This window comes from Cryptomeria japonica, chromosome 3 (genome assembly GCF_030272615.1).
Source record: "Cryptomeria japonica chromosome 3, Sugi_1.0, whole genome shotgun sequence".
NCBI lineage: Eukaryota > Viridiplantae > Streptophyta > Pinopsida > Cupressales > Cupressaceae > Cryptomeria > Cryptomeria japonica.
Genome location: NC_081407.1, coordinates 459,898,757 through 459,914,552, shown reverse-complemented (window position 1 = coordinate 459,914,552; position 15,796 = coordinate 459,898,757). Strand labels below are relative to the sequence as shown.

Genomic DNA, 15,796 nt, shown 5'->3' with positions numbered 1-15,796 from the left:
ATTTTGGGATGATCATTTGCTTCTGAGATTTTGGTTTCTTGTTTTCAGTTTGTATATAATTTTTTGAGGTTGATGATGAATTAGTGAATGCAGTGATGTATATGTTGAAATTTTTGTTTCCTTATTTCATGAAGAAGCCTGATTAATGCTTAGGAGCTTTTGATGCAACGGTGACTTCTTGATAACTGGAATGTGTTGTATCTAAATATGTCATTGTACCTAGTTGAATGAGTTTTACTTACTTCTGAGTAAAACACTGAGTTTTCACAAACATTTATTTTCTTGAACTGCCTTTGAGGTTGGTGCCTTAGTTGTTCTGTGTTGGGAGTTCTTCTATGTTGGGAATTAATGCTCTCGTTTGTAATCGGGTTGGTGCCCATTTTAATGAAAGATTTTAATGTTGTGGTTTTTTACCCGGAAGGGTTTTCCACGTGATAATTTTTGTGTGTTGGCCTTTATGTGTATGACTTTCTTCATGTGTAAGATTATCTACAAAATTGTAATCTACTGATTCTCTCAGTCGATTTGATTTGGTTTTCATGACCATTTCTACATATTTCCAAATGGGAGAGTTTGGGTCCCTTTTAAATCGGGGTTCGTTCCTAGCACTAGTGTAAGATCCCGAACTGAAATCTTATTCATTCTACTGATTTTTGTTTCCAATTCTGCCTTTGGCCAGTGAAGGGGTTTTGTTTGATCTTTGTTTTGTTTTGATATTTTTCTGATTATTTTTTGTGTGTTTTTAACTTTGAATGAATATTGAATGCAAAATACAAGGAAATAATTGACTGAAAAATAATTCCAGAATTCAGAATTTTACAACAGCAAACTATAATTTCAAATAAGAGTGTTTTTTTCACTAGAAAGGGACAAATAGCATACAATGAGTCCAACGCCCAGCCCGGAAGTGTACTTTTTATTGGTGGATCTCACAAAAATGACAAATTGGGGGTGTCCAAGTTGTGACAATACCTCCAATGGGGTAAATTTGCATCCACTAGAATTATCAAAAACAATTATTGAAGAATTAAGTAAATTTGCTAACAGTTCTATCAATTTCCCACGCAAGACCACTGAGTTTGCCTTGTTATCCTCAAATAATTGCTCATACTACTCATATAAGCCTGAATAAGTCTGATAAAATAATTTATTTACTGATTGCCAACACTATCAATGGATTTCCTTCAATCTTCAAACCCTAATTGCTGCTAATTAATTAAATCAACCCTGCTGATGACATCATGATGGTACGACCAGCCTAGGAGGGCCACATGGGGCTTGAAAATGATAATTGCTGCCTTCAGTTACCTCCAATAACTGATCCTCTTGCGGTTTCAGGTCTGTAAATGCTAATAAAGATTGATTTTTGAAGCCCAAATAGGAATTTTGAGTGAATTCCTTAGTTGTATGGCTTGGGGTTTCGTCCAAGCTCACCTGGAATTGAGGATTTTTCATTCCCTAATGAAAATTCCCTGTTGTTCTGAAATTGCAGAGCACAAATCCCAATGAGAGGTTGTAAAAATTATCAATAGTATGCCAAAATGATGGCCGTACACTTCCCTTTATGCCTTCATTCACCCTATGCCCAAATTAGAGCTCCAATATGCCAAGATTCCAAAAGAATATCCCTTCAACTTGGTTTCCCAGCTTAAGGGTTATGAACTTATGATTCATCATTGATGGGGCCACTTTTTTTTTATTAAAGTTTATTCACCCTTTGCCTAGATAGGCGTGTATAAAGGGGTAAACTTTATATTTTATAATTGACAACTTAATTAACCCCTTTCATAAAGTTACTTTATAAAATATGTCTAATTTTAGAAAAATTAACTTTATAATAAAATATTATAAAGTTTACATAATAAGGTCACTAAGGCCAAGAAAATGACAAGTATAAATCCCCTTGCTTAGCCAATCATCTCCTAGCCTCAGAACTTGCCTACGGAGATGGCTAAAAGGCAAATCCATGCTCCTGAATGGCAACTAGAGGAGAGGGGACATTACAACTAGAAACACTTGCCACTCTACAAACCAAAATGATAAAATAAAAGAAAACTAGAGAGTTCATTTCAATTTGTAGAAAAAATGCAATGCAAAAATTTATTTTAAAAAAAATGCAATGGAAAAATTTATTTTAAAAAAAACGCAAAGAACAATAAAAACCTAATTCCTTCCTTAGTTCCTTGAAATTCCCATAAATTGTTCTCGAGTTAATCTTGGGTTCACAGGGCTGAACCCACAAGGAACCGGACCAAGACTCAGGGGGTTCCCTTGCTAAACCAAACTACTTAGAGAAATAAGTGCTTGTAAGAAGTTGTTTTTGGCTTTATTGATTAAGCCTACCTAATAGGATCTATTTTGTATGAAGATAGTACTTTATATTTATGCATTAAAATTAACAACTCAAAAGAAGCTAATCAAATTGTAAAATGTTGGAGGTAATTTCAGCCTACCTTTATGCATTTTTTTACTCAATATTTTGCTACGACAAGAGATATATGGGTTGCAAGATCAAACACATGTTGCCTCAGTATAAAAGAAAAATGTTGAACAAGATGTTCCTTCTAGCACTTACAAACAAGCAGCAAGTGAAAAGCCTTTCGTGAGAATTTAAGAGTCTCAAAACATAAACAAAGGAAAATGTGGTCTTGGTTAGAGGTGTATTGTTGGGTCTTATGTTCCAAAGTATTCGAAACTCATGAAATTTATATCTGAAGGGCTTATGAATACATGTAAAGTAAAATCTTCATCTACTAGTGTCAAATTGGTTCAACCAAAATTGCGTTCTCATTGTGGTCGGCATGGTCATACATCAATTTCTTGTTTTGATCTGCATTCTTGTTCTTTATGTTGTCAACACACTCATGATACTTCTCATTTTTTTCAAAAGAAAGAGCACAAACTTGTGTTATGTGTTGCTAATCCTTTATTTGAACCACTTCCATGGGAGACATCGAATGGCTTTTTAGATACTGAAATTGTGACACCTTTAACAAATATTGAGCCAAATGCTCCAAAAGAGGCTATGTTGAGTGTTGTTAAAGCCCTTATTGGTGATGATAATGATGTTAATAACTATGATGTTGATGAAGTTATTGGTGATGGCTATGAGGATGGTAATGATGATAGTGACGACAATGTTGTTGGCAATGACAATGTTATTGGTGATGATAAAATTTATGTTCATCTTCAGAGTGTTATGGACTCCCTTTATGTTAGAGATGCCTTCAATTTGATTTTTTTTATTTGTTTTGATGATGTTGATTCAATTGTTGTTGTAGCATGCTTCTTTTGCAAAGGGCACATTTATTGATTTTGTATAAGTAGTTATTGTAGTATGCTTCCTTCACAAAGGGTAAATCTATTGATTTCGCATAATTTGTTGGTGACAGATTTGGATATTTTTTGGTCGTAAATGGTCAGATTTGTGGATGGACGGTGAGATAGGGTCTAGGATTATTGATATCTAATTTGATTGAGATTTTTAGATTGCAAGTTATAGAGTTTTGGACACCGCATATAGAGATGAGATGACCATGCATGGTCATGATTTAGAGTGAGCGCTCATGATGGTCAATTGTAATTTGATCATTTTTTATTGGAATGAGCACCAAAGTGACTCACAATGACCATACACAAAAGAACTACATAGGAATGGACATAAAATGGAAGGCGAAAATGTTAATTGCTTAGACAAGAACCAGCTCACATCAACTTAGATGCAAAACAGGAAGATGGATGATACCTAAAGAGGAATGGGAAGAAAAAAGATGTAGATATTGCACTCAAGGGGTGGTGGAGACATAATGTCATTACATCATGGAGTGTCCAGCATACAATGATATTCGGATCAACTATGTTGAGATACTAAATGTAAACACCTTGAGTAACCTATTTGACGAAGAAAAGATAACAAGAGTTGCAGATTTCCTAATCAAGAAACACAATAGAAGATCCAAGATGCAGAAGGAAAAGGAGGTTTAGCAGTCATAGTCTTTTGTTTGGGCTTTGCGTGCTTCTTTTGCTAGCTATCCATGGATCCCATAGGCTGTTTGGCCTCGTGGACGTTATTAAAAACATTCATTCATTCATTCAATGCTCAGCTGTAGATTGTTCATCCTTAATTGTAGCATGACTGCATCAATAATTGGAAAATGTAGTTCCACCATTTTTGGGAGATGACCAAGGAGATGCCCTGAGACAAGAAAATGTTGCAATATTCTTCAAAATGTTCATTATGGGGGAGAAATGATAGAATAATGACAATTTTTTCAATTTCATTATGGGGGAGAATGAAGGATAATGAACATTAGTTAATGTAATTTGTTGTTTGTTATAGGTAGTTGCAGATTATAGTTATATTTTTAAATCTATATACACAACAATGTATTCTCAGAATGTAATGAAAAATAAATGAATGTTATGGAGATTGTTGAATCATCATTTTGTATTCTATATTCCTTCAAGCCAATGTGCAATTGATCTAACAGTGAATCCTAAATTTCACTCTAGGACATGGCATATTAAAGTTTCCCTACATTAGAAAAGTGGTGCAATTGGGTAATGTACTGTGCTTAATGTGAAGCACAAAGGAATGTTCCAAATGCATTGACCAAACCTTTGGAGGGACAAAATTTTTCTTGGTGTCGAGGTAAGGTGGGAATACAACCTTGCCCTAGGTAGTCACCACATGGGAAATTGTTAAGTGAGTGTGTGGCAGATACCCCTCAGTTAATAGCTAATTTTGGGGTGAACGAACTAAATTAGTGGCTCTTGTAAATGTATGCAGTGCATGCATAACTGATTGTAAGTTAGGGAGATTCCCACATACACTCATGTAAAATGGAAATGTCAGTTCTTTATACTTTTATTCTATATAAAAGAGGAATACAGATGGCCATTATGATTACCTGGTTTACAAAATTCTCTTCTTTCTCTTCTCTCTCTCTCTCTCTCTCTCTCTCTCTCTCTCTCTCTCTCTCTCTCTCTCTCTCTCTCTCTCTCTCTGTTTTCTGTTTTCTAATGTCTGTGCAAGCTATTCATATTTACAATGTTTCCTTCCAATAATAGAACTTACTGTACTAACTAAATTCTCCGGCTGTTGTGAGTGCAAAGAGATAGAGTCTCAATTTCAGCATTGTGATACAGCCACGGAAAAAAGCAGAGAAAGTGACAAGTACACATACATTCACTTGATTGAAATGATTTTCATTTGATTACTACTTTCTGATTGGGAGCTCTGCTTGGTTTGTGTGAGGTCACTGTCATTGTTTTATAATATCTTTGTGTGTGACTGTGGATTCATGACTTGTTAACTGGAGTCTTATATTGTTTGAGTGGATTTATCATTTATGAGTGTGAATGTTCAATGCTATTAAATTAATGTTAGAATATTGTTTGGGATTGAATGTATGTCAGTTAGTTGTAAAGGTGTGGAAAAATGTTTAGAATTGATGGTATACTCCTAAAAGTAGTGATTAAGGACTGATTAGCTAGCTAAATATGATCATGGTGAAATCTTTTATCCAAAATGGGCAAAACCATAATGAATAATGATGATGGATGTGTCGGATGTGTGTGTGTAACCCATGATGATCTTTTGAGACCTGTCTTAACAAACTTGTATGATTAAAATGATGGGGGCTGGATATACCATTATCTCTGTGGTATCGATTTTAAGTGTGGAATCCAATTCTTAAGTTGACAAGCCATACCCCTTGTTATGGTAAAGGAATGGTTTAGCCATTCTTACTTATTATCTTTGTCTAGGACAGATATGCTCTACTTACAATTGTTTCTGTGTCCTTGTAAGCATCAAAGCTTATGCAAACTGGCAAACTGATGCGATTGTGCAGAGGCAGATTTAAATGTCCTTAGCTTGAGGTCCTTGTGTTATGGATGGTGCAGAAGCATGAAACTTAATGTATGGAGATGATTGTAACTGTCAAAATGATATGATTGTGCAGAGGTAGATTTAAAAGTCCTTAGCTTGAGATCCTTTTGTTATGAATGGTGCAGGAGCATAAAATTTAGCGAATGTACATGATTGTAATTGTAATGGTAATGGTGGTCAAACTTGGGAAAGTATATAGTGAGACTGAGGATAGTAATTTATGAAAAATTATATGATTTGTTTAGTAAACTATATGATGATTTCCAATGCAAGTTAATAGAATCAAGAATCTTCATTATGGTGTCATTTTGGTTATGTGAAATTTTAGAGAACTTGAGGATATGCGTGAATGTTTTTAATATGTTTTGAAAGACCTAGAATTGCTGTACACTCATAAGAGGCAGATTTGTAACTACTCTACTACTTGCTGACTCACCCATATGTTTACTGCCAAGTGGATGTCTTTTAATGTTAAAGGAGTTCATATCAGAATATTAGCTAAATCAAAATGTAAACTAAGCTTATCGGCACTACGTGCATAACCTGTAGGAAAAGAAGTCTTCTGTCCCATGGCAGTAATACTATGGTCAAGATATGGAATGACTATTGAATCACAAGAGACAATATATTATGCCATAATTAATAGTATCAAGAATCTCCATTATGGTGTAAACATGATTGGTTATGATCTCAAAATTTTAGAGAATGATATATGCATGGATAGTTTTAATATGTTTTGAAAGACCTAGAATTGCTGCATGCCCATAAGAGGCAGATTTGTAACTACTCTACTTTCTGTCTCACCTGTATGTTTACTGTGGGTGGATATCTTTTAATGTTTATGGAGTTCCTATCAGGATATTAGCTAAATCAAAAAGTGAAATAGAAAAATTAAGTCTTTAGTCACATGGCGCTAATACTATGGTTCTGATAACGGAATGTTATATTACTTTATTGAATCAGAAGAAACCATATATTAAATGGAGTATTAATAACAACATGATTCTAAGTCGTTAAATGTGCTACTAGGAACTATAATGTATGTAGTAAAGCCGAACGTTGATGTCGAAAGGTTGTTAGAATTGTTAGGTTGTTACACGTGCAGTGAAGAAATGAAATGTAATGGAAGAGATTATTTTACACCCACTTGCCTTAGAATTGTCTTTTGGAATGCCCCTTTCTTTGAGCCTTCTACATGTAGAACCATGTATCAGTCCTTCCTAATTTAAAGCATTATTAGAGACTAGAGATTTACTTGAAGAGCTTGGAGAATATAATAGTTGCTTGTTCTACATCAAGCATTACTAGAGATTAAAAATTTACTTCAAGAGCTTGGAGAATAGTTCTACATCAAGCTTGCCATGGGAGTTTGAAATTAAAATCTGCCTAAACCTATTGGGAGAAATATTGATGAAACATTATGGTTGCTCGTGCAGCAGGTTTTGTTGAATGTGTGAAGCACAATGGTCATTAGGCCATTCCTGTACTCCCTGGCTTTTTTTTACTCATTGTCTCTTCATATTTGGATAGTTAAAATATTTGTATAAATGAAAAGAGACTCTGTATTTGTTGTAACAGTGAATAGAAGATAGCACTCTAGTTTTTCCCATGGATGTAGCCTTTAATGGTGAAGCACGTAATTCGCTGAAATGTGTCATTTTTCTAGTTGTCTTTGATTTTCATTTTTCTGTTTGGTCTTATTTAAATATTCAATCTGCTCTTTGAACTCAACATTTGGTATCAAAGCCAAGGATAAGTTGTTGGAAAATTGTGGAGAAAATGAGGAAAGATGGAAGAAGTAGATAAATGGAGAATTTTGAGGTTCTTGAGGCAAAACTTTAGCATGTGGAAGCTATAGCTAGAAGCATTTTTGGTTCAAAAGTACCTTGCAATAATGCTAGAAGGAAGAGCAAAGAAGACAACTACGATGTTCGATGATGAGTGGGAGAAATTGGACAAGAAGGCAGTGGCAACCATAATTCTTTCCCTCTCCAGCAATGTGTTGTTCAATATTGCAACAAAGAAGACAACAAAAGGTATTTGGGATCATTTATCCGATATGCATGAAATGGCTTCCACATCAAACTAAGTTTTTCTAGTGAAGAAGTTATCCAATTTGAAGATGAAGGAAGGCGGAATTGTGTCAAACCATTTAAATGAATTTAACGCATTGATGAATTAATTTATGTGAGTATAAACTTGTATGATGAAATCAAGGCCATTTTGTTATTGTGCTCTCTACTCGATAGCTGGGAGGAGTTGTTGTGGTAATCAGCAACTCGGTGTTCGACAAGTAGGGAAGTGTATTAAAATTTGATGATGTTGTCAATACTCTTCTCAGTGAGGATATGAGGAGGAAGAATTAAGAAGCTTCATTGGGAGACGCTTTGATAACCAACAACAAGGGAGAATCACAAGAAAGAGTAAAGCAATAACCATAGAGGAAGATTAAAATTCAGGAAGAGATAGAAGTCAAGAGGCAGAGATAGTGGTTGTTGGTATTGTGGCAAGAAAGGCCACATCAAAAGGAAATTGTTGGTCATTCAAGGGTGCTGAAAATCAGCCAAAAGAAAATGTAGCAAATTTTAGCATATGAAGAAGATACACGTGCTCTTGTTCTAACTATGACGAAATGTACAACAGATGTTTGGGTGCTTGATTCCAAAGAATCATTTCATGCCACTTCATGCAAGGAGCATTTCCAAAACTATCAAAGCAATAATTTTGGTAAGGTTTATCTTGGTGATAATAAATCTTGTGATATTGTTGGCAAGGGGATTATTTTGTTGAAACTAAAAAATCAAAATAGTTGGCTATTACAAGATGTTAGATATGTACCTCAACTCAAAAGAAACTTGACTTCAGCTGAGCAATTGGATTCTCAAGGATGTAGAGTCACTTTCAAATCAAGTACATGGAAAGTGAGACAAGGGGTCTTGGTAATTGCTAGGGGCAGCAAATCAGGCGCTTTGTATATGATAAAGAGTCGCATTGAAGTGGGAGTTGTGCGGATAATAGCACGAAGATTTGGCACAAGAGGCTCAATCACATGAGTAACCAAGGCCTTGAGATTTTGCACAATAGGGATCAAAATTTGGGGCTAAAAAAATAGATTTGGAGATGTGTGAGCACTATATATATGACAAACAAAAGAGGGCCAGATTCTCTACCAAGGAACATGACAAGAAGACACAACTATTGGAGCTAATGCATTTGGTTATCCTTGGTCCCACGGAAGCAACTTCGATTGGTGGGTTTAATTATTTTGTTACTTTTATTAATGATTGCGCTAGAAAAGTTTAAGTTTATATGTTAATTAGGAAGAATGAAGTATTCGGAAAATTTAAGAATTTCAAAGCACTTGTTTAAAAACCAAACTAGAAATAAAATTAAGTTTATGAAAATGGATAATGGTGATGAACTCTGTTCCATAGAATTTGATCAATTTTGTGTAGAGAATAGTATTAAAATTATTCCGTTTTCAAGCAATAAATTTGAATAGGACAATTTCGGAGAGAGCTCGTAGCATGCTATCAAATGTAGGTTTGGGAAAAGAATTTTGGGCAGAGGCAGTAAATATAGCAGTGTATTTAATTAACCGAGGTCCATCCTCTCCGTTGGATTTTGAAATTCTTGAAGAAAAGTGGCTGATAAAGAGGATTCCATATAATCATCAACAGGTGTTTGGGTGTGAAGCTTTTGTTCACATTCCACAAGAAGAAAGAACGAAGGTAGAAGTGAAATAGAAGCAGTTGTATTTTCATCGGATCCAAAGATAAAACATGTGGCTACAAGTGGGATCCCATTTTGAAACAAGTCACTCACAACAGAGATGTCATTTTCAATGAAAGGGTAATGCCAAGTTCATCAGAACAAAGAAATTTGGTGAAAGAATGTGTATTTTTAGAAGACATCATCTCTAGAAGTGATGGATTTAAATCACAAAGTTCAACGCTAAGGCTCTTACCACATTATAATCACAAATACACCTTAAAAAACAACATGAAGAGCAAAGCAAGTGTCCTATTAGGAGCAACAAATTCAGAGGAATTCAATCACTTGATACGTGTATTATAGTTGTCAGATGTGGATAATTCTCCTAAAATGGAAAACCATAAAGTAAAAATGAGAGAATTTAATGGCAGAAATGAACCAAACAATGTGCGAATTGCAAAGACTCAAAGATGGTGAGATGAGAGGAAGAAGGCAAGGAACTTTGTAGCTAGAAATGCTTGTGATGATGTTGGTTCAACTCCAACAAATATAGCAAAAAAGCTTTTATGGATGTGCAGTCTCATAGGGCACCAACATCCACTTTACATTTGCAAGGTAGACCTTTTGGAGATGACAGTACACCATATAGATCATTTTGAGATGCACTCACCTCAGATAAAACTGATGCTTATAGAAGAAATAGGGAAAGTCTTGTTGAGTAAATTGCCAAACACCAGCCTGTTGTAAATCTTGAGGACAAGCGGGGAGAAGGATTGAATTCCTTGGTCGAGAGGAGTCCACAGGCAAAGGTAGAGCTTCAACTTCAGCCTTTTCTTCATACAACAAAGAATAAGGCTAGATTCACACAAAATGGGCAAGGCGATGAAGTCTTAAAACTTTTAAATAAATGTAGTTACTGGGTTTGAAACTAGAAGTGAAATCATCTAGAATGCTTTATGCATTAGCCCATAAGCTTTTTACTCCCAAAAGATACCTCTCCATTGATTAGGTTCTTCAAAATGAGGCAGAGGATAGGACACATCTTGTCAAGTTTCACCAAATTGAAAGTCTTGTTTGTGAAAGAGGCCTTACATTGGGTGACATTATAATAGAGGTAGAGAAAATGTCATTTCATCTACACAAGTTTTCCTTAATGTCAAGATGTGAAAAGTTATCATGATTAATTCCTGAAGCACCAGATGACAACGAGGAACGAAGTTGCCATATCACTCTCCTAGACATTCTTGGTGGGGCTTATGCATTTGATCTTGCTACAAAATTCTGCTATGGTGCCAAATTGGAACTCACACCCTTTAATTTAACTCCCCTTCACTGTGTTGCAGAGTATCTGGAAATAAAGAAACAAAAATTTATGTCAATATTTCCATTACAAGAGGACTGCAGAAAAGCTTTGACTTCAAACTTTGGTATATGCCGCAACAATCTAGCGAGGCCGCATGTAAAATTTTGGAGCATCTGGAGTGGATGATGCCCTTACTTAAAGAAACGTCTGTGGAATCATAGTTGGCGATTGCAAGGTCCGAGCCTTCTATATAGTTGAATGTTACCATGCTTGATCGACATGCAAGAAGAAGCACTGAGACTGTAGACAAGATAGCCCTTTTGGATATGCATGGCCAAAGCACCTTTTCTCTCCAAGGAAATAGTCAATCTCATGATCAAGAAGCTTCTAATTCTGAGCAAATATTTTAAGGTAATGGCAAATCTCCCTTGACAAGATCTTTGGAAACTTCTGTGCAAGCACCTTAACTCCACGGTACTGGAGATGTAGCTCTCCAACGTGTTGATATAAATTCCTCAAAGGTGAACATGAAATTGCAAGTTCCATACATGGTAAATACTCAGATTTGTACAGGCAGCAATCAATTCTCTTCTCAAAGGTCACAAATCGTAGGCCAGAGGTCCTGAAAGTACCTATAAGTTTGACAAAGGCTAGTTCTGAAAATATTGTGAGGTTTAAAGCAGATGATGCTCAGCTGTTAGATTTTATTGACTCCAACATGTCTTCGAGAAGACTCATCAAAAGTGTCCTTGAACAGAATTTGAAGAAGCTAAAGTCTTGCAAAGCTTCTCTTGGCCTGGTTAAAATGTGACATTGAGCTTGGAAAAGCAGGGGATTTCACTGTTCGTGGCTGTATTGGTTGGACTTCAAGGGAAGATTGTTGAATGCGTGAAGTCCAACGGTCATCTGACCATTCTTCTCCTCCCTGCCTCTTCATTTACTCGTTGTCTCTTCATATTTGGAGAGCTAAAAAAAACACTTGTATAAATGATGAGAAGAGACTCTATATTTGCTGCAACAGTGACTAGAAGATATTACTCTGCTTTTCCCGTGGATGTAACCTTTAATGGTGAAGTATGTAATTCGTTGGGCAATGTCTATTTTCTGATTGTCTCTGTTTGTCATTTTCTATTTGGTGGTTATTTAAATACTCAATCTGCTCTTTAAACTCAACAGGTATATCCCCATTCATTGCTCAATTGCCCGCTCTGTACTCCATACTCATAATCTGAATATGCATTCATTAAGGGGCGCAAAAAATCGGGCAATGTAAGATGTTTTATTCCACAGAATTTAGAGTGCATTACACCGTCCCGTACAGCAGTTATTTGAGCCCCCTTAGGGAATTTCTTAGAAAAAATGTCATGTTAATGTAAATGAACTGTACACAATGTGTTGTCCGATAGTATAAATCAAGAAGTACAGCAGATGCTGCAGTTGAATTTACTTGTGACAGAGGAGACACATATTGTATAAATAGTTCATTGTGACTTTTTCACCGTATGTCAAACATTTTGTTGCTACAGTAGTTCGAGTGAGTAATTACACTCCATTCACTAAAAGAGAATTTAAACAATTTCAACCAGGCCTTACAATTGACAAAAAAAAGCCTGGAGTGATGCAGGGGAGAAATATTGCTCAAGAGAACATCGAGCTTTTGGAAAAGTTGTCAAACAGTGCAAGAGACACAATGCGTGAAAATGATTATGATTGGCAGGAATAGAATGAAGGGGCTTACTGTTTGAGGTGCACCAGGTGGTAACATGGAGAGGAGCACCTTCCTCACAGCTTCCTGCTGTTGTATGGATGTCCTGCCCTGCATTACTCTTCTTGATGTTTCTACAAATCCTTCATACCCATCCACTGCACCTCTCTTCCCTGCATTCAAATTTAATCTTAATTCAATACTTCGCAGTTCTTGCACCTAACAGAGCCAAATTAGAACTTAAAAAATGCAGTTTCATCCTTGCTATTTTGATCCATGGGATTGAGTTTTATAAATTGTAACCGGTAATCTGATTCATTTTTCTCGCAAAGAGAGCCATGAAGGCCTTGTCGAAGAAATTGTCTTTGTAACGAGTCTTTTGGCCCATGGGAGCTGGCTCTCCTGAAGGCTCTGCTATGCCACATTTGACAACTAAACTAGTCTGCTTGTTTCTGATACCATGGGAAACACTTCTTGTATAGTTTGAACTGGTGATGTCTCTTGGAATTTGATAACAGACTCTACCAAAGCTGTTGGCAGCCAGCTCCATAATTGATTTCTTAGATTTGATATTGCTTAGCAGGAATACTTCCAAATGTATACTTGGAAGCTGGTCAAATGTTTTCCTGTTAAGTTCAGAGAGGTGTTTAGCTTGAAAATGAATGCAGAGGAAAGGAAGTGGCGCGAGAGGATGGGAGACGTACACATGGCATAACTCTTGACCTCGTTTGGATACACATGGTATATTCCATTCAGATAATCAATATTTTCCCTTATTTCTTTTCAGTGCAATTTACTCCATTCTTAGGTAATCAATATTTCCTCTTATCTCTTTTATAGCGCAATTTACTGTATTCTTAGGTAATCAATATTTTCTCTTATTTCTTTTCTAGTGCAATCTAGTCTATTCTTGGGTAATGGTCCCACTGAAAGGGATTTTTTTTCCCTGCATCATTTTAAATATTTGATTTTTAAAATTGTTATTATTTGGAGTAATGTGAATCTTGAAACAAATAATATATAATTTTATTCAATAGATATCATTTTTAAATATATATATCATTAATGTAGCAAATATATATTCTTAAAAAATGTAGACATGAAAACTTTTTACAAGTGAAAAACTTTTGTCTTATGGTTATGACAACTTTTTTGTTAAATGAAGTTTTAAAGATTCTTTAAGGTTTAAATTGGATCTTTCAAGTATCTATTATTGAGTGTTCTAATCTTGTGCATTCTTTTATGATCTATTTTTATATAATTATAATTGCATTTTAATCTTATTTATGCTAAATAATTTTTGTGAGAAATTTTAAAGTGAGTGTGCATTCAATTTGTTCTTAATGTCGGTTTAGGGTTTCATAATGTCCAAAGTTGAGCCTGTTAGAGTAATCGGGTCTTTACTTGATTAATTAAACGATATTTGTTTAATTAATTAAGTTCCCCTTTATCTCTTTTATACTTGAGCTAACATTAAGTGCATAATAATTATTCTTTTATTAATTATTATGTGCAAGCCTAGGGTTTTCCCTTTTAGGGTTTCTTGACCTATTAGAGGTTGAATCTTTTCTTTTGTATCATTATTCTATTACACATTTTTGTGAATAGAGAGCTCTCGTCTTTTTGAGCATTTCCTGTGTATTTTGGTTTTTCTCTGCTGCTTCCTTGCTTCTCCTTGTAACAGGTTTATCATTTGGACTCATGTGGTGTTGTATTTCTCAACTCTCACATGGTATTAGAGTTTCAGATCTGCAGCTACCTGTTCTTGTTTTGAGTGTTTTGCATTGGAAGCAGATCTAAAGTTTTTCAAAAGTTTTTTTGTGCACCTAGGGATAGGCCTTTTTTCTGAGCACTTTGGGCCTAAATGGACCTCACCATCGTGCTCAGAAGGCCCAAAAACCCCTATGGTCATTTAAAACTTGGTCACTTTTGACTCCTGAGCCTTTGGGGGTATTTTTGTTTTGTACCAGGTCGTACGACCCTGGCACACAGTTCGAGAAAAAAATTTAAAATTTTTTGCCTTTTTACGACATGCAAGTCTAAATTTGATTTTTTGAAAAAAAAAAAAAAAAAATCAAACTTCAAAGTTTTTTGGCAAAAAGTTTTTCAAAACCAAAAAATTTTTTTTTTTAGGGGTTTACCCCACGGTACGCAAGGTACTGTGGGCCCCTGGCCTGCAGCAAGCATCACCGTTGTCGGCACTGACATAGCGGGCCCCGCCCGCCGACCTCCGACTCCTGTCGGCCCCCCCCCTCTACTGCTGCTGCTACGCCACTCGCTCGCCACTGCAGCCCCGTCGCCGCTCCAGCACTGGAGCGCCACTCACGGCCCACCTTCGCCCGGTCCTGCCACCAGACATCCTCCCTCTTGCCTCTTTTAGGGGGGGTTGGTTTTTTTGCCATATCTTGAGCATACGGAGTCATTTTTTCGAAAACGAATAGGCGTCAGAAAGCTAGTTCCGAGCCGGACCTCATGGTGTTGGAATTTTTTTCCAACTTTGTTGTTTGACTGTACTTTTTTCCAGTCAAAGTGGAGTCTCTTTTCTGCACTTCTAGGGCCATAGAATGAGCATCTGAACTCCGTTTTTCGAAAACTTTATATTGTTGGAAAGATTGTTCTGTGTATTTTCCAGTAATATGAGTTTTCTTTCCAGATTTACATGCACTACTGATAAAGTGTCATGGGGGGGTTGATGTTTACCTTTGTTTGCCATCTACCTTTGTCACGTGAGTGCTCCTTCCTTGACATTCACCTCATGATGTGTGTCAAGTGAGTGTTCCTTCCACGACACTATGTACTTTCTCAACACCTTTGATGTTCTTGGTTCTTTGTCATGCAGTTCTTGTTGGTCATTCTTTTCAGTGTTCTTGTCCCTCTCCCTTTTCAGCATTATGGGGAGGTTTGTCATGTTGGTTCTAATGCTTTCATGGTTCGATTGATCAACTCTTCAGGCTTTGGTTTCTCATGCCATATGTATCTTCAAGTTCAGTTGTTTGCCTTATTTGCCATCTGATTCGAGTAGTATCATTTGAGGGCACTCATGCAGATCACAGTCTTCTTTACCTGGTCATGTTCTATTTCAGTGGAGGTTCTTCAGATCAGCAGTTACTCTTCGACAATGTTTGCATCTATTTCATGCTTCAATGGTGTTCTTTTATCTCTTTTTGGAGAGGAGTTTTTT

General features: G+C 36.1%; 1 protein-coding gene across 1 annotated transcript in view; it reads right to left on the bottom strand.

The window, feature by feature from the left end:
• LOC131062416 (beta-carotene isomerase D27, chloroplastic) overlaps nt 1–13,352 on the bottom strand; it is a 101,821-nt gene extending 88,469 nt beyond the window's left edge. The window contains exons 1-2 of the mRNA XM_057996067.2: nt 12,919–13,352; nt 12,649–12,788 (exon numbers count right to left, since the gene is read on the bottom strand). Coding sequence (XP_057852050.1) covers nt 12,649–12,788; nt 12,919–13,165 — 387 coding nt within the window. The 5' untranslated portion in view covers nt 13,166–13,352. The remainder of the gene's footprint in view (nt 1–12,648; nt 12,789–12,918) is intronic.
• Between the last annotated feature and the right edge of the window lie 2,444 nt (nt 13,353–15,796).